The 26,424-nt window shown below is 38.9% G+C and overlaps 1 protein-coding gene across 7 annotated transcripts in view; it reads left to right on the top strand.

Moving 5' to 3' along the window:
* Positions 1–26,424, top strand: part of DROSHA (drosha ribonuclease III) — a 133,497-nt gene that overhangs the window by 79,317 nt on the left and 27,756 nt on the right. For all 7 annotated transcript variants that reach the window (XM_040494622.1, XM_040494616.1, XM_040494600.1 and 4 more), the window contains 7 exons: positions 2,995–3,102; positions 3,615–3,753; positions 4,089–4,149; positions 16,034–16,093; positions 17,380–17,479; positions 21,090–21,192; positions 24,308–24,378. In XM_040494622.1, the coding sequence (XP_040350556.1) occupies positions 2,995–3,102; positions 3,615–3,753; positions 4,089–4,149; positions 16,034–16,093; positions 17,380–17,479; positions 21,090–21,192; positions 24,308–24,378 (642 nt within the window). The remainder of the gene's footprint in view (positions 1–2,994; positions 3,103–3,614; positions 3,754–4,088; positions 4,150–16,033; positions 16,094–17,379; positions 17,480–21,089; positions 21,193–24,307; positions 24,379–26,424) is intronic.

The raw sequence follows: 26,424 nt of genomic DNA, 5'->3' as shown, positions 1-26,424 counted from the left end.
TGAGCCCCATGTCAGGCTCTGTGCTGAGTGTGGAGCCTGCTTAAGATTCTTTCTCTTTCTCCCTCTGCCCCTTTCCCCTGCTCATGCTTGCTCACTCCCTCTAAAATAAATAAAATGAAAAAAAAAAAAAAAACTGAGCTAGAGATTTTAACAGTCTTATACATAATGTTGAGACTTTGTTGTCTAGGTTACAAGATGGGCATGGGTCATATATAGCTTTTAGTGATATTCACAAGAAACACTCATATCTGTAAAGATAAACTAGTATTATTTGGAGCAAGTTTAGAGGAAGTAGTGAAAGGAATCAGAGCTGTTTGACATGAGTAAAGGTTAAAGGAAATAAGACTTAGGTTAGTGAAGAAAAGATGTGGAGACATTACCATTAAATGGTTTTTTTTGTTTTTTTTTTTTTGTTTTTTTTTTTTTTTTTTGTCCCCAAGGGTATAACTAGGTTTCAAGGGATAAACCTCCAAGAGATAGATTTAGATTAAATGTTGATAATAACTTTCTAATCACCAGAGTACTCTAAAGAGGGTGTTCTTTCCTTTTTAAAGAATTTTTTATTAGAGTGCCTTGGTGGCTCAGTCGGTTGAGCGACTGACTCTTGATATTGGCTCTGGTCATGATCTCATGGTCCTGAGACCAAGCCCCGCTTTGGGCTCTGTGCCAACAGCTTGGAACCTGCTTCGGATTCTCTCCCTCTCTCTCTACCCCTCCCCTGCTCTTCCATTGCTTGCTCTCTCTCTCTCTCTCTCTCTCTCTCTCTCTCTCAAAATGAGTATTTAAAAAATTATTTTTTATTGTTTTTAATTTTTTTTAAGTTTATTTGTTTATTTTGAGAGAGAGAGAGAGCACAAGCAGGGGAGGGGCATAGAGAGAGGGAGGGAGAGGGAGAGGGGGAGAGAGAGAGAGAGAGAAAGAGAAAGAGAAATCCAAGCAGGCTCTGTGCCATCAGCACAGAGCCCAATGTGGGACTTGAATTCATGAACTGAGAGATCATGACCTGAGCCAAGGTGGAGAGTCGAATGCTCATCTGACTGAGCCACCCAAGTCCAGCCCGACCCAGCATTTTCTTTATTACGTATAGTTGACATACAATGTTATGTTAGTTTTAGCTGCACAACATGGTGATTGAACAGTTCTATATATTACATAGTGCTCACTGTGATAAGTGTAGTCATGATCTGTCATCATACGTTATTACAACATTATTGACTGTATTCCCAATACTGTACTTTTCATCTCTGTGACTTAATGTATTTATAACTGAAAGTTTATACCTTTTAATCTTTCACCCATGCCCCACCCCCTTTCCCTCTGGCAACCACCAGGGTGTTCTCTGTACTAATTTCATTTGTTCGTTTTGGTTTTTTTTGTTTGTTTGTTTTGTTTTGGTTTTTTTAGATTCCATATAGAAGTGAGATCATATGGTATTTGTCTTTCTCTGAGTGATTTATTTCAGTTAGCATAATACCCTGAAGAGGGTGTTATTTTCTTGACAGGGGATGATCTTTTACTGGAGGTATTAAAAAAATAATTCATCAGTTTGAGTTCATACTTAAAGAAGATAGTTGCACTGTGTAGTCTTCATGACCCTTCTACCTTGAGTTTTTAGCATCAACTCCCTTGAGCTTTCTGCAATTTAAATGCCTGGAAAGTGATACCAGACATTGGTCACAATTTTGTTTCCCTATTAACATGTTCTTTAATGCAGCACTTATCAGAACAACATGGAGGAAATGCCAATACTTCTGATCATGATGGCATATCTCTGGGAAGCCCTTGAGGGCAGAGAGTGTCTATCTTTTTTCTCTTCCACAACCCTAGTAAGCCTTGCACATGGAGGTGCTCAATATGTATTTATTGAATTGAAATGGAAAAAAGGACTTCCTCTTGATTGGAGTTCCTAATTGGGAGCATTGATCTTTACTTGTAAGTTAATAATACAGGTGACTGATTTCTGCATTTTCAAGCAAATCCATTTTCATGTATTTTTAAACAATGCCATCTGAAAATACTTCAAAGAGTAAAATGATATAAAGCGTATGTCAGTCATTCTGTGGGCTGTGCCCATCCTCTAGGTTCTGATGAATAAGATGAATAAGAATGACTCCTTTCTCTCAAGTTCTAGGGAAATATTATTAAGAAAAAGAGAAGGCTATGCCTTTTATGAAATTATTTCCAATAAAGCATCTTTAGCCAAATGAGAAGTGATTGAAACCAAAGTAAAAGTTCCATGTCCTCAGGTGACTTACCTGTATTGGTGGTTTTATAAAAGTCATCCTCAGATTATTAGATCATTAAGTATTAAACATGGAATGGCCCTTTGAGATCATCTGGCTGAGAAGTTCTTACCTGGAGGATAGTGATAGGCTTTTAGGGGTCTGTGAACCCATTAAAATTGCATACCTTTTTTTTTTACGTGTTTATGCACATAGGCATTTTTCTGGGAAACAGTCATTTTCCTTAGATTCTCAAAAAAGTCTTGACCTTGACAAAGTTTCAGAATTTGTAAGTCCTAATCCATTCTCTTGGAATTAAAGGCAGGAGGCCCAGAAATTCTGATGACTTGCTGAGATTACCCTGCTGTATCCTGTTGAAGCCGGGCTACTCCTACCTGAGTGAGGCTGAGAGGCCTTGTGCTGAGCATTTTTTTGTATTTGCTCATTTCATCCTTTTAACCCCCCCCCCCCCCCGCGAAAAAAAAAAAAAGTAGCTATACTGATTATTCCCATTCGGTAGGTGAGAAAACTGAGAGAGGGAGGTTAAGTAACTCCCCTGTCAAGTCCCACAATTAATGAGTGACAGCAGGAATCAGACCTGGGCACTGTGATTCCTGAGACTACACCCTTCGTAACTATAGTCCACCACCCCTCATATGGGATTCGCAAAGATGCAATCTGGGATGGAAAATGGTTCTTGTTTGTTGTAAGTTAGATGAAGCATTTTTAGAAGTTTTTATAGAGTTAAACATATTGAAATTTTCTTTCCTAGCATGCAATGATGTTGCCTGTTTTGACCCATCATATCCGCTACCACCAATGCCTAATGCATCTGGACAAATTAATAGGATATACTTTCCAAGATCGTTGTCTGTTACAGGTAAGAATTACTCTCCTGTACACTTATAATGACAAAATAGGGGTAATTCATCTTGCAGGTTACAAATAGAACATTGAGATTCTCCGTTCTGGGAGATAATGAAGACGTTTAGAAACATAGCTCTCCATTACTCTGGTCTCTGGTTGCCACTTTTAAACACTTTTTCTCACCTTTTTTTTTTTTTTTTTTTTTTTGACACTGTCTTTAAAGAAACAGGCTAAAATTTGCCTGTCAAACCTGAGTCCCTTCTTTCAGCCTTCCCTTCTCTATGGCTCTTCTTTTCAGGTGATGACTATCCTAGTTCTCCTTTGAAAGATGTGAATTTTTAGGTTTCTTTTCAGAAGAGGACTTGTACTAGAGCTCTGGTACAAGCTCTGACACTGGAAGAGAGAAGATGGAAAGATGAGGGCTTAAAATTTGACTGGATACATAGATCTCTTTCCTGTTTCATTTGAAATGGTATAAAGATGGCACTTCTGAGTTAAACTAAATTTATTTCATTGAAATTTTAGCTGGCCATGACTCATCCAAGTCATCACTTAAATTTTGGAATGAATCCTGATCATGCCAGGAATTCTTTATCTAACTGTGGAATTCGGCAGCCCAAGTATGGAGATAGAAAAGTTCATCACATGCACATGCGGAAAAAAGGTATGTTTGGATTCTACCATTGTATTTTGGCCTGTGTTCTCTATTGTAAACTAAATCCTCATGATATGACTGTTTTATACTCTCATTCCTTACTGCTTTATGACCCATATATAACAGCATTCACTTTGAAAATTATTATAAGGATGGATAAAATTTTTAGAAAAATTTGTTGCTCCCTTTCAAGTGCTTTAAGTAACTTTAGTTGATCACACTTGTAGACATGCAGATATTAAACCTTTTGAAATCAAATTGGGGTAAAATAGATAATTATCTATCTGTCATATCATGATCCTAGAATGCTTCTAACAGTATTTATTTGTGTATTTTTTTAATAGGAATTAACACCTTAATAAATATTATGTCACGTCTTGGACAAGATGATCCAACTCCCTCAAGGTAAAGTAACTTTTCTTAGTAACAGCCTTATTGAGATATAATTCACATACCATATAATTCACCCATTTAAAGTATACAATTCAGTGGTTTTTAGAATGTTTACACAATGGTGCAACACTACTTAATTTTAGAATGTTTTCAGCACCCCGAAAAGAAACCCCTTACTTCCTGTTTCCCCTCAGCCTGCCCATCCCTAGGCAACCGTATTTTGCTTTCAGTCTGCTTCCAATCTCTATGGATTTGCCTATTCTGAACATTTCATGTAATTGGTATCATACAATGTGGTCCTTTGTGACTGGCCTCTTTTACTTAGCACAATGTTTTCAAGATTTATCCATGTTATAGTATGTGTTAGTGCTTTGTTTCATTTTATTGTCAAGTGATACTCCATGGTGTGGGTATGTCATGTTTTATTTATCGTTGATGGGTGTTTGGGTTGTTTCCACTTTTTGGCAATTATGAGTGATATTGCTGTGAATATTTGTGTACAGGTTTTTGTGTGGATATATATTTTGATTTTCTTGGGTATATACCTAGGAGTGGAATTTCTGGGTCATATGGTAACTTTGTTTAACCTTTTAAGTAACTGCCAGACTGTTTTCCAAAGTGGCTACATTGTTTTATATTCTCAGAAGCAGTATGTAATAGGTTCTGATTTCTTCACATCTTTCCCAACATTTGTGAATCTAGCCATCTTAGTAGGTAGGAAGTATTCCCTCATTTGTGGTTTTGTTTGTATTTCCCTGATGGCTAATGATGTTGTGTATCTTTTCATGTGCTTAATTGGCCATTTGTATATCTTACCTAAGAGAACTATCTGTTGGGAATCTTTTCCTGTGTTTAATTGGGTTATTTTAAGTTACTGATTTAGAATCATTTTTATATATTCCAGATATAAGTCTCATCAGATGCAAATTTGCAAAAATTTTTTCTCATTCTAAGGATTGTTTCTTCATTCTTTTGAAGATGTCCTTCAAAGAAAAGTTTTGATGAAGTCCAATTTTTCTGTTACTTCTTGTGTTGCTTATACTTTTGGTGTCATGTCTAAGAAGCGACTGCCTAATATGGAGTCACAGAGATTTACATCTTTTTTCTTTTAAGAGTTGTATAGTTTTTTTTCTCTTACATTTAGATCTTTGGTCTATTTTAGAGTTAATTTTTGTGTGTGGTGTGGTGTGGTGTAGGGGTCCAGCTGCAGTCTTTTGATGTGGATATCCAGTTGTGCCAGCATCATTTGTTGAAAATGCTAATCTTTCTCCACTAAATTGTCTTGACACCCTTGTTGATAATTAATTGGTGGTATATGTGAGGATTCTTTTTGGACTCTCAGTTCTATTCTGTTGATCTTTATGTCTGTCCTTATGCTGGTACCACACTGTCTTGATAACTAACTTTATAGTAAGTTTTGAAAATAAGAAATGCAAGATCTCCAACTTTTTTTTCCTCTTCTTCTTCTCTCAAGTTTGTTTTGGCTATCCCAGACCCATTACATTTCCACATGAAATTTTGGATTAGCTTATCAATTTTTGCAAAGAAGCCACCTAGGATTTTGGTAGGGATTGTATTGAATCTATAGATCAATTTGTGAATGATTACCATCTTAATATTAAGTTCTGATCCCTAAACATTATATATCTTTACATTTATTTAAGTCATTTTAAAAAAATTTATTTTGTAAAGTTTATTTATTTTGAGAGAGAGAGAGAGAGAGAGGAAATGAATGAATGGGGGAGGGGCAGAGAAAGAGAATCCCGTGCAGTGCAGAGTCCGATGTGGGGATTGAACTCACCAACTGTGAGATCATGACCAGAGCCAAAATCAAGAGTTGAATGCTTAACTGATTGAGCCACCCAAGCACCCCAAGTCATGGTTTTTTTTTTTAAATACTAATATTATTGTGTTTTTATTTATTTATTTTTATAATATTTGTTTATTTATTTTGAGCAACACAGTGGGGGGGTGAGGGACAGAGAGAGAGAAGAGAAAGAATCCCAGACAGGCTCCATGCTATCAGTGAGCGTGGAGCCTGACAAGGGGCTTGATCTCAACGAACCATGAGAGTACGACCTGAACTGAGATCAAGAGTTGGACATTTAACCGACAAGCCACCCAGGTGCCCCTAACTAAGTCATCTTTAATTAATTTAATTTACTTTATATTATAGTTTTAAGAGTACATTTTGTCTTTTGCTAAATTTATTCCTAAGTATTTTATTCTTTTTGATGCTATTATATATGGAATTGTTTTCTTAATTTCATTTTTGGATTGTTCATTGCCATTGTAGACAAATAGAATCAGTTTTTGTATATTGATGTTGTATCTTGCAACCTTGATGAGCTCCTTTGTTAGCTATAATAGTTTTTTAGTGGATTGTGTAGTATTTTTTTGTGTATATAATCATATCACCTACAAATAGAGATGGTTTTAGTTTTTCCGTTCCACTTTGGATGCCTTTTCTTTCATTCTTTAAACATAGTTGCCCTGGCTAGAGCTTCCAGTATAATGCTGAATAGAAGTGGTAAGAGTGGGTCCTTGTCTTCTTCCTAAAATCTTTAGGTGAAAGCATTTTTTTACTGTTGAGTCTGATGTTAGCTGTGGGTTTTTCGCAGATGTCTTTTTTTTTTTTAATGTCTATTTATTTTTGAGAGAGACAGAGCATGAGTGGGGGAGCGGCAGAGAGAGAGGGAGACACAGAATCGGAAGCAGGCTCCAGGCTCCAAGCTGTCAGCACAGAGCCTGACGCAGGGCTTGAACTCATGAGCTGTGAGATCATGACCTGAGCCAGAGTCGGATGCTCAACGGACTGAGCCACCCAGGCGCCCCTGTAGATGTCTTTTAATCAGGCTGAGGAAATTTCTTTCTGTTCCTAGTTTGCTGAATGTTTTTATTATGAAAGTATGTAGAATTTTGTCAGATGTTCTTTTTGTTTTTTATTCATTTATTTTTTTGCTATTGAGATGATCTTTTTTTTTTTTTTTTTTTTTTTCATTTATTCTATTCATGTGGTATATTGTGTTCATTGATGTTGAACCAACCTTGCTTTCCTGGGATATATCTCACTTGATTATGATGTATAATCCTTTTTATATGCTACAAATTTAGTCTACTAGTATTGTTGGGGATTTTTATGTCTATAGTCATAAGAGTTATTGGTCTGTAGTTTTCCTTTTCTGTGATGTTTTGTTTGGTTTTATTGTTAGGATAATACTGGCCTTATATAATGGATTGGAAATTTTTATATGTTAATTCCCATTATTGTCTTTCTTGATTTTAAGAGATACTCTCATATATTAACATTCTTAATTTTGTGTGGCCTTAAGCCCCTGAAGAATCTGGAAAGGAAGTGGACTGGGTCTAAACTCATTAATAGCCCTGGAAAACTAATGGAGGCAATTGCCTAATGGCTGAAGAGTCTCTGATGTTGCCCTCAGGAAGCTTATCTTTGTGTGTAAAACACAGTGGGTTATACTCTGAAAGCCAATAGAGATTGCTAGAGGGCAGATTTCTTTTTAAAATGGACTGTTGAGAAGTTAAATAGCCAGGCTTATCCCTCTTGGATCCAGACTTAAATGGATTAAAGGTGGGTAGAGCCGGGATAGAAGTGACAGGGTTGACTGTTGCTGCAGCTCATAACTGGCTTCTACAGCCAAGAGCATGGCCAGCCATAGCTAGCATAACTTCCTTTTCTACCTCTTTCTTCATCTGTCACTTTTCTTTTTAAATTGGCTTGCCTTGAGTTGCTCTCTTTTGAAATTATCATAGACCATACTATCTTCCTCTTCAATCAAGAGGTGAAAAGAAAGGCAGGATGAAACTTTAAAATTTTCGTTTGAAGATGATCATACGCCTTACTATGGTATTCTGTGAGAGCCTAAGATCAGAAAAGAGCTGTCTAATTAAAAGAGCCCTTAATCACACCCTCAGGGACAGTGTGGCCATGGTTTCCTTTTACCCTGCTATATTGTAGAGTCTCCAGATGACCAGTTCTGTGTTTTAATAAGTGGAACCCTGAGTTCCCTGTGGCCCCATTGAAAAAGGCAAGGCTACACATTCCCTACACATGTACTTTAAATTTTTTTTTTTTCAACATTTATTTATTTTTGGGATAGAGAGAGACAGAGCATGAACAGGGGAGGGGCAGAGAGAGAGGGAGACACAGAATTGGAAACAGGCTCCAGGCTCTGAGCCATCAGCCCAGAGCCCGACGTGGGGCTCGAACTCACGGAGCGCGAGATCGTGACCTGGCTGAAGTCGGACGCTTAACCGACTGTGCCACCCAGGCACCCCTCCCTACCCATGTACTTTACACTGATGAAAGCATGAGCTTAAATTATCTTAGTCTCATCTACCCCAACCATAGTTGTTGGTATGTAAATTGTCTCTGATAGCGTTGTTCAGACCTCACGGTTTGTTTTCCTTTTCCCCGTCACAAAGAACAGGGCTTTCTTTCCGTGGCAGAAGGAATGATATCTGAGAAACCGTGTTCATTTGAACTCAGCCATGTTGAAAATGATAGAGAATAAACAGATATGATGTGTCCTTTGCTGCTTGTGTCGAGAGTCTCCTGATTATTGCTTATTGCTGATGTGGGGTTGACCCCAGGTTTCTGTTCAGTAAGAGCCTCCTCGCTTCTTTGGTGGCAGCGTCTGCTACGGCTGGACTGTGGTTGTCCAGCGGTCTCTGCTGTGCATGGCTCTTCATACATGTTTAATCCAACAGACGTTTATCTAGTACCTTTTGAGTTTGAGGTAATTTGTAGGTATTTTGGAGGATTTAAAGGCAAGTGAGACAAAGCCCCCACTCACCAGAAGGTGTGACTACCTTAGGTGGGGTAAGAGTGCTATGAACATAAATAACTTAATGTAAAAGATACTCTGCTAAGTGCTTCACTCAAGGTCAAAACAAAATATACATAGTCTGCTGTGGGGCTGAGGATAACTCTGGTGGTTGTTTAGGGATTATAGGTCAGTTTTATATTATGCACTTGAATAATTGAGTTCACTTGAAATGATTTGCCCTCTCCTTTTATTTCTTAGTTTGCTATTTTAAAACGGGATGCGGTTGTCCCTGCTCCTTGGAAGTGTTTGTGTATCTTTAAAGTAAACCCTGTCGGGGCACCTGGTTGCTTCAGTCAGTTAAGTGTCTGACTCTTGGTTTCAGCTCAGGTCATGATCTCACAGTTTGTGGGTTCGAGCCCTGTGTTAGGCTGTCAGTGCAGAGCCTGCTTGGGATCTCTCTCCCTCTCTCTGCTCCTTCCCTACTCATTTTCTCTCTCTCTCTTTCAAAACAAATAAATTAATTAAAAAAAAAAAACTATCAAATTGCAAGTGTCAGTGGTTGTATCTCCTCCCAAACAAGCTTGCTCAGAACCTCGAACTTGAGAAAGGAAAAAGAGAAGGAGTGAGGTACTAATGGAAATAGGAATGTGGAGGAGCAGGACAGGCAGAAGAGAAGGGTGAGAGGAGGGGCTCTTGATCGAATCCTTCTCCTGATCCTCCTGGAAACCACTCCTCCCACCCCTGTCTATCCTGCACTGCAGTTAGTGACCACATTCTGCCACTTCTGCCCTCATACTGCCTCTGCATTCAGTCCCCTGGCTATTTCTGGAGCCTCACTTCTAGTATTTTTTTATGTCTGTTTATTTATTTTGAGAGAAAGAGAGAGAGCGAGCATGCACACAAGCAGGGGCAGGGGCAGAGAGAGAAGGGGAAGTGGGGAGAGAGAGAGAGAGAGAGAGAGAGAGAGAGAAAGAGAATCCCAAGCAGGCTCTGCACTGTCAGCACAGAGCCCGATGTGGGTCTTGATCTCATGAGTCATGAGATCATGACCTGAGCTGAAATCAAGAGGTGGACACTTAACTGACTGAGCCACCCAGATGCCCGTCTCAATTCTAGTTTTTAGCTGTAACCTGCTTGAAAGCTTTTAATGAGATCTCATCACCTACTGGATAAGTCTGAACCTCCCCACCTGGCAATCCCAGCACCTGTGATCTGGCCCCAGGCCAGTGTTCCAGGTACACCTTTCTTTTCCCTGTGGCTACCTACACACCAGTAAGACTGAGGTACTTTACTGTGCTATCTGGTGTACCCTTTCCCTTCCCCAAAAACGCCAGCAGTCATTGTACAGCTCCCCCTGGAATGCCCTGGAACTCTGTGTGATGGGCTTATTTTCTTTACTGTAAGCATTTTGAAGGTCTGTGGTCATACCCTTTTTCTTTGTTGGTTTGTTTTGTTTTTGTTTTGTTTTTTGTTTTGTTTTGTTTTGTTTTGTTTGCAACTAGTGCCTTGCATAGAGCAGAAGCTCAGTAAGTAAGTATTAAAGAGAGAATGCCATTCATGATAATACTTTCCTCTCAGGTTATTTACTTGTTTACATTTCCCTAGAAATAGGGAAACTTGATGTTAAGGGTCATGGTCAGAGCCATCAGTAGAGGTTTAAATGGCAGGTTAGTATTGTTATGCCCAGAATTCGTGATCCCCAAAGACCACTAGGGAGCCGAGTCCGATGCAAAAGCAAAGAGCCTTTATTCTAGCTAGCTCGAGCTCAATCCCCTACCTGCACCGACGCAGCGGTGAGATACCAGGGAAAGAGAGCGAGTTTCAAAAGGACAAAGGTTTTATTGGGGCCTGGGGGCAGTTGGTGAGGTAATGGCTATGGCCTCAGCCGATTGGCTGGGGAAGGGTCCTGGGGAAGGGTCCGAGTCCTGTTAGGCAGGTGAGGGGGGGTTACTCAAGGGGAGGAGGTGTGGTCAAGGTGAAGGACACAGAACAAGATGGAGTCGGCTGGCGTAGGCCCGCCCTTTCAGTATCTTATATAACCTGATTTGACACCAGCTAAGATTTACAAAAAGGCATGAAGACTGAAATAAAAATATGTCTGCCTATCAAAACTATAAAATAATTAACTCTTATGATGGCATCATCTCATGTGAATATGCCACCCTTAATTTTTGAAGTGTCACTGTTTAACCACATAAATCTCAGTTGTATGATTATATTTAACTTCTGTAGATTGCAATGAAATGTTACCACAGAAAGGGTCTCTGAAAGATTAAACTTCAGGTGGCATTCAAGTAATCCATATATTATCAGTAAGACCTTTAGGAAAGAGGGGCAAGAAGACTGTTAATAGAAAAATAAGCTGCCATGGGGCCCTGGGTGGCTAAGTTGGTTGAGTGTCTGACTGGCTCAGGTCATGATCTCACGGTTTGGTTTGTGAGCTCAACCCCCACGTTGGGCTCGCTGGTGTTCACGCAGAGCCTGCTTCAGATCCTCTATCCCTCTCTCCCGCTCTGTCCCTCCCGCTGTTTACGTTCTCTCAAAAATAAAAATGAGCTGCCTTGTTTTATTTTGTTTTTGATTTGTAGAGACAGGTATGGACTATTTATTAATGTCTCTGTGTTTAAAGAAGTGGTGGTAGTTAAAAAGTTTCAATCAATTATACCTAAGTATCTCGCATTAAAGACAGTAAAACATGCTTGAGTACATGTGAATTCTACTGAGTAGATTTGCTGTCTTAAATATTTCAAGTAAAATCCCAGAGATGCTTATCCTGGGATCCCTATGTCCAGTGAGTCTCAGATCTAGTAGCTCTCTGACCTCCCTACTCCCTAAGTGTCCAGACAGATGTAATGAATAGAATTCCTGAATTGGGTGGAAGGTTCAGCTGATCTCTAGCACCCCTTCTAGCTTCACTTTACCTGTCACTGGTTAAGTCCTGAAATGCAAAGGTGAGAAAATGTCCATACTGTCACTGTAGTAGTCACCCTTGGACTTGGCCCATCCCAAGATGGTTTTCCATGAAGTAAATGACACCTTACAGGAATTACTGTTACAGGGAGACCGTTATGTTTTATAAAGTGCTTTGAATTCCTCAGGCGAAATGTGCTGTATAAATGATATACTTAGTCTAGATTTCATAATGCCTTTGCTGATTCAGTTCTCAAAAACAAATGGAGTGTTTATTGCTCAGTAAACATCTCCTCTTGGAACTAGTTAGCATTTATAAAGAGGGTGATTAAAGAGTGTGGAAACAATAGAAGAAGGAACAAAAGCTTGGCCTCTTCAGTCAAGTGACTAGCAGCTCGATGTGTCCATTTTTTTCTAGATAAACCGTTGAATTAGGAATTGTCCGTTACAATAATGAACTGAAGTGGTATTTAATCCCCATTTTTGTTTGTGACTCACGGCCAGCATTTAGTCACAGTGTAGACACAGAAAAACATACGCTGGATATGGGCAAATTATTTAGTAGATGGCAGACTCACTATTGAATAAACCTGTTTGAAACTGTGACCTTGTATTTTTAACACATTAAATAATAATAGTCTAACTTTGTGGTTATTAAAATCCTAGACATAGTTCTTGTCCTGAAAGTTTATAAAACAAATTAAAGTAAAATTTATGCCAATATGACTTCATTCAAATAGTATATGACTCAAAGCAGCTATTATTCTTTGGCCAGATGTCTTATTTTTTTCCTAGATGTCTCACTGTTTAATAAAGTATAAGACAATCCAAATATGGTTTGTCCGCACCCCAGGTGTGGTTTCTTACTTTCCATGTTAAGCAGATTTTCTGTACAGTGCTTTGAACTATTGGCAAAAAAAAAATAGTCTCCACCACAGAAAATGCTATTCTCATTTTACTGACTTTTGGAAGAGAATAGGGTAATACTAATTTCTTTCTTTATAAAAACTCAACATTTCTTTTTGCTGTTCCCATCATCTCTCAGGAGAACAGTTTATTAGGTTTCATGAAATTAAGTTAGCAAGAGGTCTTAGGCCTAGTTACCATGTTAACTAGGGCCTCTACTCCTTGATGCGCTAAGAACGATGACAGACACTTTTGGAGTTTTGGTTTATTTGGAAAACAAAATCACAGTATCAAGTAGCTTCTAAAACATACTTTTAAAATATAATGTTTACTTATTCTTGGCTAATGGATTAGCAACAAAGTCTTCTAAAATCTAATACAAAGTAGGTAAGACTGAGGAAAATATGTTTGAGGGCTTTTTTCTTTTCCTTTTCTTTCTTTCTCTTTCTTCTCTTTCTGTAAGCTATTAGATTATGAATTCTTCATCATAGCTATAAATTGTTTACTTTTTTCCCCTGCATTTTCCATTATTGACTATTAACTGCTTTCCAGAATGCCTTTTTCACATAAATAAAGGACATATTGAAATGAAAGTTCAGAATCATATCTTTGTTGCTCATATCTTTCTAGTTTTCTCCTATTATGTTTATTTTTCCTTTAAAATTCTAAAATGTGGAGGAATGAAAAAAAAATGTGGAGGCATGGTAGGGTGGAAGAATTAAATTATGAGATATGTGAGATAATATAAAATTGAACTCAAGTTACCAGGTAGATGATTTGGTAGCCAGGAGTCATTTAATTTATAAATAACTATCTTAAAAATTTTTCCACATGTATGGAAACTATAGGGTGATTTTAAATATGGGAACTAGGGGTGCCTGGGTGGCTCAGTCAGTTAAGTGTGTGACTCTTGATTTTGGTTCAGGTCATGATCTCATGGTTGTGAGATCGAGCCCCGTGTTGGACTCCACACTGGACGTGGAGCCTGCTTAAGATCCTTTCTCCCTCTCTCCCTCCCCCCCCCCCCGCCCCTCTCCCCTGCTCATGCTCAGGTACTTGCACTCCCACTCTCTCTCAAAAAATAAACAGTAAATAAGGAAACTAAACTGGCATACATGAGGCAGTGAACAATAAAAGATAGTATATAATTTTGTTATAAATTGAGTGATAAATGCTTAAGTCACGTGGGGCTAGGGGTGCTCCTGGGAGCTCCAGTGATTCGGGCAGGCCCCCAGCTGACATTAAGAACAAGCAGGATTTGGGAGAGGTAACATGGAAGGGAGAAGCAGTGGTGTGTCTGGTCAACTTAGAGTCGTGAATTGCTGTTGAAAGTAGATGAAACGGGTGGTTACTGTGGGACTAGATAAAGAATCGCCTTGAAAACCAGGCAGGTTTGGACTTGATAGTCAGCTATTGAATTTTTGAAGATGAGGGTCAGTATCAGAAGATGAGGAGAACCCTGGAGTTAGGGAGGTGAGATCCTGCCCAGGCCCAGGTCTGTCCCCTTCATTGCTCAGGTCCCAGGGATTTGGTGTGCTCTCCTTTCCCTGTCACTGTTGTCACCATCCTTCCTGGCTTCCTTCTGTTATAATCCTCCAGACCCATAGTTTCTGTGTCTGCCGCTAGCCTTGAAACAGGAACCCGGGTTCTTCCCATAAGAGGCTTCAAACACACATTAGTTTGCAGCCTACTCTAATCAGAACCGGGTTTGTCTTTTCTGTTTCACAGAGATGCTCCCCCCCGCCCCCCACTCCAGTGGCCTTAACAGTGTCCTCAGCATCACATCCATGCTCTCTTTGCATCTTACCTGGATCCGTTTCTTTCTTGACGCTTGTTCTTGTTTGCTGAGGGATAACACTGGCCTCCTTTTCCGCCCACCTCCCCAACCAGTCCCCCTCTCCTTTGCTGGTTTTTCTTCTGCTTGACCTCAAGTGTGGCCCTCCCCTGGGCTCAGTCCTTAGATCCTTTTTTGCTAGCTTAATTCTCTACATAGGTAGTATCATCCAGTTCCATCGCCCAAAATCCTGTCTAAACATTGACCACTCCTAAAGATTTATTACCAGCTTTGTTCTTGCCCGTGAACAGTAGGATCATAGATACTGGATTTCTCCATTTGGATGTTTTATGGACATTTCAAAGTAAACATTCTTCAAATGCACCTCCTGCTTCTGCCCAAACCTGTTCCTTTTGGTCCTCCCCTCACAGTAAATGGCACCACCTTTCACCCAGCTATGGAAGCCAAAATCTAGGTATTGACCTTCATTCTTTTCTTTTCTCGCCTTCCCCACCATTTCCTCCCAGCTTGAGCCTCCATCATGTCTCACCAGACAGCCACAGTACCCCTCTCAGTGCTTGTCACCCTGCATGCTGTCTTCGCACAGCAGCCAGGGTGTCCTTTTAAAAACCTGAACCAGATCATGTCACATCTCTGCTCAGCCAAAGGTAGCGATCTGCTTTAGCACTGAGGGAAGGTGGCTGTGCTGGACTTTCTGAGAGGCAGACAGAGGTTTCCTATGGACTACCTTCCCGGTCATTTCAGCCTTACACTTGGATATGAGGAACTTAGCCTGGGAGATGTGCCTTCATCACTCAATGAAGGTGTAAATAAAGTGTGATATGCACTGAGGGGGGAGTATTAATTTAGATGAGAGCCCTCGGGCAAGCATTCACAGAGAAACAACATTTGGTAGGCCTTGAGGAATGAGTAGGCTCAGTGCACCGGAGCGATGGTGGAAAGCTTTAGGGCATATGTCCTTTTCAGAGAGTACCACACAGTTTGGGGGTAGGAGCCCAAAACATAGGTGGGAGAGGATAGCAGTGGATACTGGGACTTGAAAAAATAGGTTAGGCCTCTTTTGAAGGACTTTAGATGCTAAGTTAAATTTAGAGTTTGGGCAGTGGGAAGCTGTTCTTAGAACATTGTACCAAATCTTTTTCAGTGCTCAGTTCTAACTCATTAGAGTGCATTCTCCTTTCTCTTACCCACCTTTTAGCAGTGTGGAAAGATTCACAGCTGTTAGGGTGATAACTCCTCACTTTAAATCTGATTCCCAGGGGAAGGAAGCCCTCAGGTAGGAAGGCCTTAAGTACAGAGTACGATAGAATGCCCCCTCCCTTACCCAGTAGGTGTGCCATACTTCGACTAAGATGGTGGTCAGTGCTTTTGATTATGAAGAATAAGGTAGCGTGTTTCAATTACAAAAGGAGCTCTCATGTGTCTTTTCTTTGAGGAGAGGGAGGGAATGTAGATGTTTGCTATTTTAAGTGATTTTTTTAAAATTTTCCTACAGGATTAATCACAATGAAAGGTTGGAGTTCCTAGGTGACGCTGTTGTTGAATTTCTGACCAGGTAAGGAGGGTTTTCTGCTGTCCCCTAATAATTACATTTTATAGGTAACATACTTACTCTGTTACCCTCTTTGTAATTATCTAAATAAGGGATTGAAACACAATGTATTTTGTCTCTTCCGTACAGCTTGAAAGCTATATGTCTGTGTCTCTTGCCCTGATAAATTGTACTCACTGACACTGTAATGCACAAGATTATAAGATGAAAGGCTAGTGTCTTTGTCCTGTCAAGTTTATGTTCAAGTTGCTACAACCACAAGAGATCCAGCTTGTCTTGGTCTCGATGCTTCAGAGCTTATATTCAATTTGTAGAGAAGGGGATGATATTTTAAAATGTCATTTCATTTTCTAGGATTTGTCTTTAATCCATTTCTCACTCTTTCTGATCTCAAGGGAAGTAATTTTAATGACGAGATTTTGGTATGCATATGTGTGTGCGTGCGTGTGTGTATTTGTATGTATTTTCTCTCCAGAAGTGTGTTTGTGTCCTTAATTCAGGGGTAGGGGTAGGAAAGCCCACAGGGTCTCTCTTTTAAAGGGAGACAACATGTACCTCTCTGGGAACTATCTTGAGCTATTTGTATTCTTTCTGGGTCATTTCTTTTCCCAAAAAGGACATAATGAGACAGAGGGGGCTCTTCTCCAAGCCTGTTCTCACTGGACACAATAGGACTAAACAAGCTAGCTGCCCCAATCAACAGCAGATCCTAAAAACTGGGGTGAGATTTAGGAGCGGCAGTTGCTGATGGTGCAACTGTCCATGTGGCCTTCTTCCAAACCTCCATGCTTTCCATCAACCCCTTTGGCTTTCCTTGGGGCCAGTCTTGGTTCTGTTCCTGTCCCTGTTGTATTTGTAAAGGATATGCCACCACTGCTGCCTGCTCGGGGCTTCCAGGCTCGTCTTCAGAGGCTACTCATAACTCAGCCCAAGCAAAGGTATTTGTTTCCAGGCCTGGTATCTGAGTGTCACATAAATTTGCTCTTAGCAGTCCATGACCAACCGCTCAGGTCTTTGTTGTCATCAGATTTGTCAGAGAAGTCTTTTAACACAAGTAGATGTGAAAATAGGAGTGAATGGTGCTGTTTGGGTTTTAGTACATTCAGATATACTGTGCTTCCTATTTAACTTTCATAGACTTTTAATCAAACCCTTCAGTTTGGTTCAACACAGCTGATACCTGTTGTGCAGATATTGTGTGCCAGGCCTGTTTTTGTAACTTGGAGCTACAGACAGAAGGTTGTGATGCATATTTATTTATGTACCTTTTTTTTTTTTTTTTTTTGCAGTGTCCATTTGTACTACTTGTTTCCTAGTCTGGAAGAAGGAGGATTAGCAACTTACCGGACCGCCATTGTTCAGAATCAGCACCTTGCCATGTTAGCAAAGGTATGTCAAGCATCTGAAGCATTTGTGGTAAAGTCAGAAGTTTTCTTCTTCATTCCATGCATAATTTTGCATTTGAATAAGTAACTCTTTAGGGTATATTAAGAGTTTAATATTTTATAGACTGGGAAGGATTTTTTTTTTGTTTGGGTTTTAAAGATTCAGTCTTATTAGTTCTGTTACCTTTGTGAGTTCACCAGCAACTAATGAACTCCATGGTGAAGTAACTTGATAACAGAAGAGGAAAAATTTGACAGATGTGCGTGAATAGAGTTAAACATTTGGGGAAAAGGAACAAGAACAGAGCAAAGAAATGAAATATTTTGTATCTTCCCTTTGTGTAAAATTTCTGTATGGCATTTGTCTTTAATTTACACTAATAAGCAGCATTATAGCTTTGAATGAAATATGCCTGCCCATTTATACCCACAAGGGATACTTTCTAGATGTTTGAGAATTCCCAGATATCACAAATCCCAGTAGGGTTTAGGTTGTCCAGCCAGCCACATTGACTTCATTGTTTGACTCTTTTCAGTTTAGATTCATGGTGGACATTTTACTTATTTACATTATCTTATCTGATCTTCCTGTCTCTATATGGTGTCTTAGGACAGTAAATTAGAGCAAACCAATTCAGGCGCTGGAATTGGCCACCAGGATTCCAGTCCACAGTGGGGTGAGGGGGACCTAGGCAGGTTGTCGTCTCTCCTCCAAGCCTCTGCTCTCTCATCTGTAAAGTGGAGATGGCCTGAATGCCTGCCACTCAGGGTGGTTGTAAGAAAGGAAATTATTGTTTGAGTGGTTTTGTTTTTTTAAGTTTCTTTAGTTATTCTGAGAGAGAGAGAGAGAGAGAGAGAGAGAGAGAGAGAGAGAGAATGAGAGAATGCCAAACAGGCTCCACACCATTAGTTGAGAGCCCTATGCAGGGCTCGAACTCACACCATGAGATCGTGACCTGAGCTGAAGTCGAACACTTAACCAACTGAGCCACCCAGGTGCCCCAATATTATCGTTTGAGTTGGGAGAATTCACTTTGTAAAGTACTTGGCATAATCCTTGTTAGTAGTAATCACAGAAAGAGGTAAATAAATTAGTAGGAGTTTGTTGTTTTTATTGTTGCTACCACTGTTTTCATTATAAATTATGACATTTTAAAGACCTGTGTGTTTATTCAGTAGTAAGGGAACTGTGGCTTTTAAATCTCCAAACACCAATCAATGATTCACTGGAAAAACTTTTCTGAGTTTCCCTTGATTTTTGCTTTCTTTTTCTTTTTTTTTTTTTTCTTCATTTTATAGAAAAGACTGGATTAAACCCATCCTGGTTCTTAATTTGATCTTGCTAAGGCATTTAGTATATTCAAAATGGTTAATTTTAGCCTCTGGTTTTTATGTTAGCAAGAGTGTATTATTTAATTTTATGTAACAATATCATCATAATGATGGCATTTGAGAATGCAAGTAATGACACATTAATAAAAAACTATAGGCGACATGTATGCCAACTTGGTTTTAGGAGCTTCACAATGAGTGAAATTCTACAACCCTACGTACAACTACTTCAATGTTTCGTTGCTTTAATTGTCAAAATGTTTCCTGACAGGGCACATAAATGTCCACTGGAAATAAATGTTAATAAGTAGTTATCAACCCCCTCCCAATTTTTTTTCAGTTTAAGATATAATGGATTGTTTTTCAAACAGTTGTAGGCAGGATATTTACAAAGTTTGAAAAATTGCCATAGCAGGAAAACAGAAACTGTTATGTGACACCTGGGGTATGTACAAACCCGTGAGTTAATTTGCCCAGTTTCTCCCTTCACTTTTCTGTATGATCTTCTTCCACCCCAAGTACTGACACTCCCATAGCATTCAACATTCATCTGCTCCAGCAGAAGGCAGTGGTGGCCTTGCCCTCTGTCTAGACCAGTGGTTTGAACCATTTGGGAGGGAAGTACTTGACAGAGGATTGCTGAGAATCTCTGAGAATCTAATGAAAGCTCAGGTCAGCTCTCCACAGACAGATGAACTTTTAACACAAGCACCAGTTGAACACCACTCTCCTTTTTAAAAGTTCCACTAATGCCTACAGGAAAAAGTAAAGATGTAGAGCAGGGATTATGAAAACTTGGAAAATTCATAGCATTCCAGAATACTTGTTTGTAATATAAAACATGACTTGCAGTCTATTCTCAAACAGGGCTCCAGAGATTAGCAGACAATTGGATTTTCCCAGTGAAGTTGTGCAACAGATGAAATTTACATATTCTAGCATAAGCTCTTGCACTTAGGGATCAATTTTTTAAAAGATGTGTTTTCTGCTGTTGCATTTGTGGTAGTCGAAACTCATTTGAATATATTTTGTACTCATGAATTCGTAGCAGTACAGAATACTGATAGCACATATGTCTGGTTTTTATTCTCTTTTTCCAGTGTAAATGGATATGGATATTAAAATACACTGAGACACACGAAATCTGAGTATCCTATTTGAGGACTGATAAGACTTCTATTGTCCTAGTTGGTTCATTAACTTGTGACTTGGTCCATATTACATAGCATGTTCCTGTTTAGTAAGAATTTATTGAACTGAATTATAGGGTAATGGAAACAGATTTATTGCATGCATATGCAATGTTTGTATTTTTCTCCTTTTATGGGAAGAATTGTGATTTCCATTTATTCAGTCTCAGGAGTTTTATTTTAAAAAATCATTCATACTGTGTCTAGTTCTAAAAGGACTTGATTTGTGTCTTATAATACAATAGGGTAAGAAATCAGTAGGACTTAACTCAAAGTAAAGGGAAAATATGCAGGAAAATAAATGAAGCCAGAGTGAAGTTACTATACACAGATATATTCGTAAGTCCTACACAATTTCCAGATCTTGGCCACAAATTTGCTTCTAAACTTTTCTGAGGCCAAATTAAAAAAAAAGAAGCATAATTCATTACAAACAATAGTCCAGGAGCCCTTAGGGTAAATCCAACCCCGTTGCTCAGATTTCACTGAGCCTTCTGAAAGATGAGTACAGAGACCTCACAGAGTGGATACAAGTACAGAGATAAAGGGCCACAGAAATCCTTAATCCAAACTACAAAAAAAAAAAAAAAAAAAAAAAAAGATTTAGAGATACAAGGCATTTTGAAATCTTCCAAGGGTTCCCATTTGTTCTGCCACATACAAATTTGTTCTGTATAGTACAGACATCAATACCATATAAATTGGGAATCAAAGAGGTTGACTTTGGGTTAGATTTGTGTCTCTAGACATGTTGGGTGAACCCAAAGGCCCATGGTCTTATAGCATAGTCTTTTTCCAGCTTTGGCTAGTGCTTGGTCTGAACTTGGAATTAGACTCAGATCTGATCAGTTCTGAACCATCAGAGTTGAAACATCAGAGTTCATAGAAGCCTAGTTGGGGAAAGGTTGAGATTAGTCAGATCTGAACCATATGTAAGGACTCCTAATGAATGGCAAGCTAAACTCTCTTACTTTATTGACATAAGACCAATTAATTTGTATCCATAATCCCTTACCCCCAGGAGATGTTGAGTTGTTGCAGTTATGACTTCGTCAGATTCTTTCTTTCTTATTGTCATTTTGAATTTTGTAGAAACTTGAACTGGATCGCTTTATGCTTTATGCTCATGGACCTGACCTTTGTAGGGAATCAGACCTTCGACATGCAATGGCTAATTGTTTTGAAGCATTAATAGGTAATTTCTCTTTTTATAATCTAATTTCTTGTATGCTTAAAATGTTTGGAGACCATATAAAATTCAGTGTGGAAACTTGGGACAAAGTTAGTTGTTTCCAAAGCATGTGAGGTCCCTAGTAGAACACTAACTTCATGTATTGTGGTTATTGTAGCTCTTCCAGAGCAGCAGTCTTGCTTTCTTTTCTTGCATTCCCCATGCCTGAACTGGTGTCTGATGTCATGTACGTGCATGGTTAGTATATACTGAATTGAATTGAAGTAAGTTAATATGTAGATGGATTACTTTCCAGATTTGATTCAGGACCACATGCATAAATAAACAGTAAGTAGGTTGCTTGTGAGGCCCTAACACTGTTTTTAATCACATTTTAAACTGTTTACAAGATTTTCTGACTTCAACATCTTGAAAACACTGCATTTTTTAAATCCCAGGGCTTGAGTCTATGTAACTATTACTTACTCACTTGAAGCAAGACTGATGCAGACACTTTACTTCCTCGGTTTCCTTTTTACTATAACCAGAATATAGTTAGCTATTGGCACAGGAAAGTTATGAAGAGTTAATGAGCTGGTGATTGCAAGTATGCTTTACAGTGAAATGTAACCGTAGATTGACAGTTCCTTGATTTTTTTTTTTTTTTAGGTAAATGATTGAGTACATTTTATGTTTCAAAGGCCTTTGTGCTTCCTTATCAATTTTTCCTTCTTCCTTTGAAAATGAGTATAAAAGCATCCCATTATAGTTTTGTACTGATGATGGTAACAAGAGAATGTTTAATAATTAGTATCCACAGTCTTTTCACAGCTATGTCTGTTTTGCACAAATATGTCTATTTTCAGAGAATGTGTCACATGGAATTACTGTGCTCTGTACACATAATAATTTTGACAGTGTTACAGTTGGCTCCCAAGCCAGGCAGACATGATTCAATTCCTTTTTGCTTTATTTATCAGCACTGTGTCTTCACCAAGTTACTGAGTCTCTTTGAGCCTCAGTTTCCCCATCTGTGACATGGAGATAGGATCACTTATCTCACAGAATTGTGAGAATCTTAGTATGCAACCCTGGCAGCCACCCCTTCAGAGTTCCATTTCCTTAAACCTTCCCCAAATCACCTACTATAAGCCAAAGTCCTATAAATCTTTTGTAACACTCTTTACTGAGGTGTCCTATGAAGGTGAAGATAAGAATGCAAAAATGCTTTGCAGTTTGCCTAGGGCCTGAGTAGTCCCCAAACCACTACTGCTACTTTTACTATCCTCCTCATTGTTACTAGCATTATTATTATTATTACTATAACTATGGACAAATAATAAATGTATTTATTCATCAAAAGTCCTGGTGACTAAGTGTCTTAATGTTTTACTTAAGAAATGCCTTTCTGAAGACAGATATAAAAATATGATTTCAAAAATATAGGACTATCTTACTCCAGAGTTAGATACTCAATTAAAATGTTATTTGATTTGATACCCAGTTTAAATGTTAAATAGTTATTTCAAATTAAAGAAAAAGGTTGTCCTGATTTTTTAAAATTTATTTATTTTTTATGAGAGAGAGAGAGAGAGAGAGAGAGAGAGAGAGAGAGAGAGAGAGAGAGAATCCCAAGCAGGCTCTGCGCTGTCAGTGTAGATCCCGACCTGGGGCTCAGTCCCATGAACCATGAGATCATGACCTGAGCTGGGGTTAAAAGTTGGAAGCTCATCACCAAACTCCACACCCAAAAACAAATAATCCAGTGAAGAAATGGGCAGAAAACATGAATAGACACTTCTGTAAAGAAGACATCCAGATGGCCAACAGGCACATGAAAAGAGGCTCAACATCGCTCCTCATCAGGGAAATACAAATCAAAACCACACTCAGATATCACCTCACGCCAGTCAGAGTGGCTAAAATGAACACATCAGGAGACTATAGATGCTGGAGAGGATGTGGAGAAACGGGAACCCTCCTGCACTGTTGGTGGGAATGCAAATTGGTGCAGCCGCTCTGGAAAGCAGTGTGGAGGTTCCTCAGAAAATTAAAAATAGACCTGCCCTATGACCCAGCAATAGCACTGCTAGGAATTTATCCAAGGGACACAGGAGTACTGATGCATAGGGGCACTTGTACCCCAATGTTCATAGCAGCACTCTCAACAATAGCCAAATTATGGAAAGAGCCTAAATGTCCATCAACTGATGAATGGATAAAGAAATTGTGGTTTATATACACAATGGAATACTACGTGGCAATGAGAAAGAATGAAATCTGGCCATTTGTCGCAACGTGGATGGAACTTGGAGAGTACTATGTGAAGTAAAATCAATCAGGCAGAGAAAGACAGATACCATATGTTTTCACTCTTATGTGGATCCTGAGAAACTTAACAGAAACCCATGGGGGAGGGGAAGGGAAAAAAAAAAAAGAAAAAAAAAAGAGGTTAGAGAGGGAGAGAGCCAAAGCATAAGAGACTCTTAAAAACTGAGAACAAACTGAGGTTGATGGGGGGTGGAAGGGAGGGGAGGGTAGGTGATGGGTATTAAAGAGGGCATCTTTTGGGATGAGCACTGGGTGTTGTATGGAAACCAATTTGACAATAAATTTCATATATTAAAAAATAAAAAGATAGAATTCCACCCCCCCCAAAAAAGTTGGAGGCTCAGCCAACTGAGCCATCCAGGTGCCCCTGAGATTGTCCTGATTTTTATTTGCAGAAACCTTTATTGATCTGAGCTCAGGTTTTATCAGGTCTTTTTATGGTCTAAAACATAAACTATAAATATAAAATAAAACCTAACATGCTCGTAAAGTCGGTATTTGTGCATAGTTCCCTTAGTAAGTTCATACCCATACCTCGCATGATAGTTCATAGTAGGCCTCTTTTTTCTTAAAATATTGGATTTAGGTTTTAGTAACTTGAATTTCACATTTCAGTCGAATTTATAGTACAAATCCTGGCTCAGAGAGGGAAGATGCTACCTTTAAATTAGTTGCTCTGGTCTTGTCAATTTTTTTTCTTTAATGTGAGTGAGTTTTGGCTTGCCTTTTTGCTTTATTTATAGAGACATATAATTTTCTTTGAATATTAATGCAGCCTTCCTTTTGGCATTCTCTTCCTTTTATCTAGGAGCTGTTTACTTGGAGGGAAGCCTGGAGGAAGCCAAACAGTTATTTGGACGCTTACTCTTTAATGATCCGGTATTTATCTTGAATCATTTGATTTTTCTCAAATATCATTATAGAAGATTTTATATCAATTAGTGTTTGTGTTTAAAGAGAGTGTAGGAGAAACAAAGTTCCCGAATATGCCATGGATGGTAGATTTCAATACAACAAAAATAACTTACTCAACCCTGTTGCAAATGGGAAAGTTCTGTGGGCATTTGCATTAGGAATTTGCCTTCTACCTGAGACCCCGTTTCTCCCATGGCCACTTAACAAATTCAATATGAATACTTTGCTTTATTTTCAAGTATCTTGAAGTTGATTATGATTTTCTGTTTTATAATGGTTGGGTACCTACGCCATGCAAGCTTACTTGAAGCTATAGCCTTTTGGCTTTTCTGTTTAGGATTTATTTTTATATAAACTATGTAGACTAGATAAATGTATATTTATTTTAGAAAGTCAGTTCATAGGGAGTTTCTGGTTTCTGACAGGGCTATGAATAAAGAGTATGAAGGTACTTTTTTTTCCTTCCTTAAACAAGTTATAGTTTAAGAACAAATGATAGATTCTAAAATAGTCCCTATTGTTACTAAAGTATTAAGCTATTAATATTGCTAGAGCCACTTTTTAAAATCCTGCATGTAATAGAGCATACTGGATGCTTTTTGTACCAAAACAAGTCAATTTAACATTTAAAGGGAGACGCAACTCTGTATTCCAAATTGAAATGTCATTATAATTGAGTGAAATAGCCCTCATGGAGCAATAAAGAACATAGGAAGCCAGTGTTTTAAGCCTTTGTGAAGCCTTCAGCTTAAATGGCTGTCAGATGTTATTACTGAATTACTTAGGATATTTAAAAAAAAAAAAGAATCAATAGTTTTGAAAAATGTGACCTCAATAATGTTCATATTTGAGGATTTGATTTTTTTATATTTGTTTTTATAGAGATTTGTGATGATTTTATGTTTGTGAATTTTCTCCTGATGGGAAAGTTATCTACAGATGTTCCATGTTCCCCATTTTGTCCTACACATACAAATGAGTGTGCATCTTGATTTATATCTGTAGCAGATGGCATGTATTTTAAGTCTTTTTCTCAAATCTTAAAATATCTTTGTTTTGGCCTTTATCTTTTGTTGGCAATTTCAGCAACTTCTTTACTTTCTTCCTCCTTCCAGTCTTGCCTTACACTAGTCCCCTCACTCCCAGCTACTCCCTGCCCCCTTCTCCCATCGTACCTGCTGCACCCCCCCCCCCCAAATCTATGCTGTGTTCCTGGTTTCCTGAATTATATGCAGGTTTACACCATGTGCTTTTCATTGCATCGGTTTTTGTTTAGATTCGTTTCTCTTTTTAAACTGCTTCTTTCTCCCACTTGTCTACTTAGCAAGCTTATCTTATATTTCCAGTACCGAGTGCAGTGCTGGCAAGCGCAGTATTTAATAAATATTTGTTAACAGAATAAAATGAATAAGTGATTCAATGAAAAAGCAGAGTCTGAACATGATCTTACAAATGGGAAGGCCGAGATTCAGAATTCATCTTAGTGTGTCTTTATGAAACTGAGCAGTGCTTAGTAATACATGGTCTTTCTGTTTCACCATTTTCAAGTGCACACACCAGGCCATTCTGACTCATTTGACATCTCCATATTGGTTCACATCTATTAGGTGTAATGTGTGAGAGACGGGGGTGAACCGTTGAATTTTTTCTTGAGTAATGATACTGTGAAAGTCTAATCAGCCACAGGCAGCCAGACACAGACCTGTAGGCCCACAAAACAGAGTTATTGAATCCATGTAGTGAGGGAGGCGGGAGGGCTGGTGCTGGCAGATTGTAAGGAGGAGCCAGGGAAGCAGGGATCAGTTCTTGGTTGGTAGTCTTTTCTGAAGCTGAGTTAGAAGAAGCCATGGGTTGGGGTGCCTGGGTGCCTCAGTTGATTGAATGACCACCTCTTGGTTTTGGCTCAGGTCATGATCCCATGGTAGTGGGATTGAGCCCCTCGTCAGGTACTGCACTGAGTGTGGAGCCTGCTTGAGATTCATTCTCTCTCTCTCTCTCTCTCTCTCTCTC

This window comes from Herpailurus yagouaroundi, unplaced genomic scaffold (assembly GCF_014898765.1).
Source record: "Herpailurus yagouaroundi ecotype Mexico unplaced genomic scaffold, PumYag 29, whole genome shotgun sequence".
Taxonomy (NCBI): domain Eukaryota; kingdom Metazoa; phylum Chordata; class Mammalia; order Carnivora; family Felidae; genus Herpailurus; species Herpailurus yagouaroundi.
The sequence above is the reverse complement of the archived record's forward strand: the minus strand, read 5'-3'. Positions and strand labels throughout refer to the sequence as shown.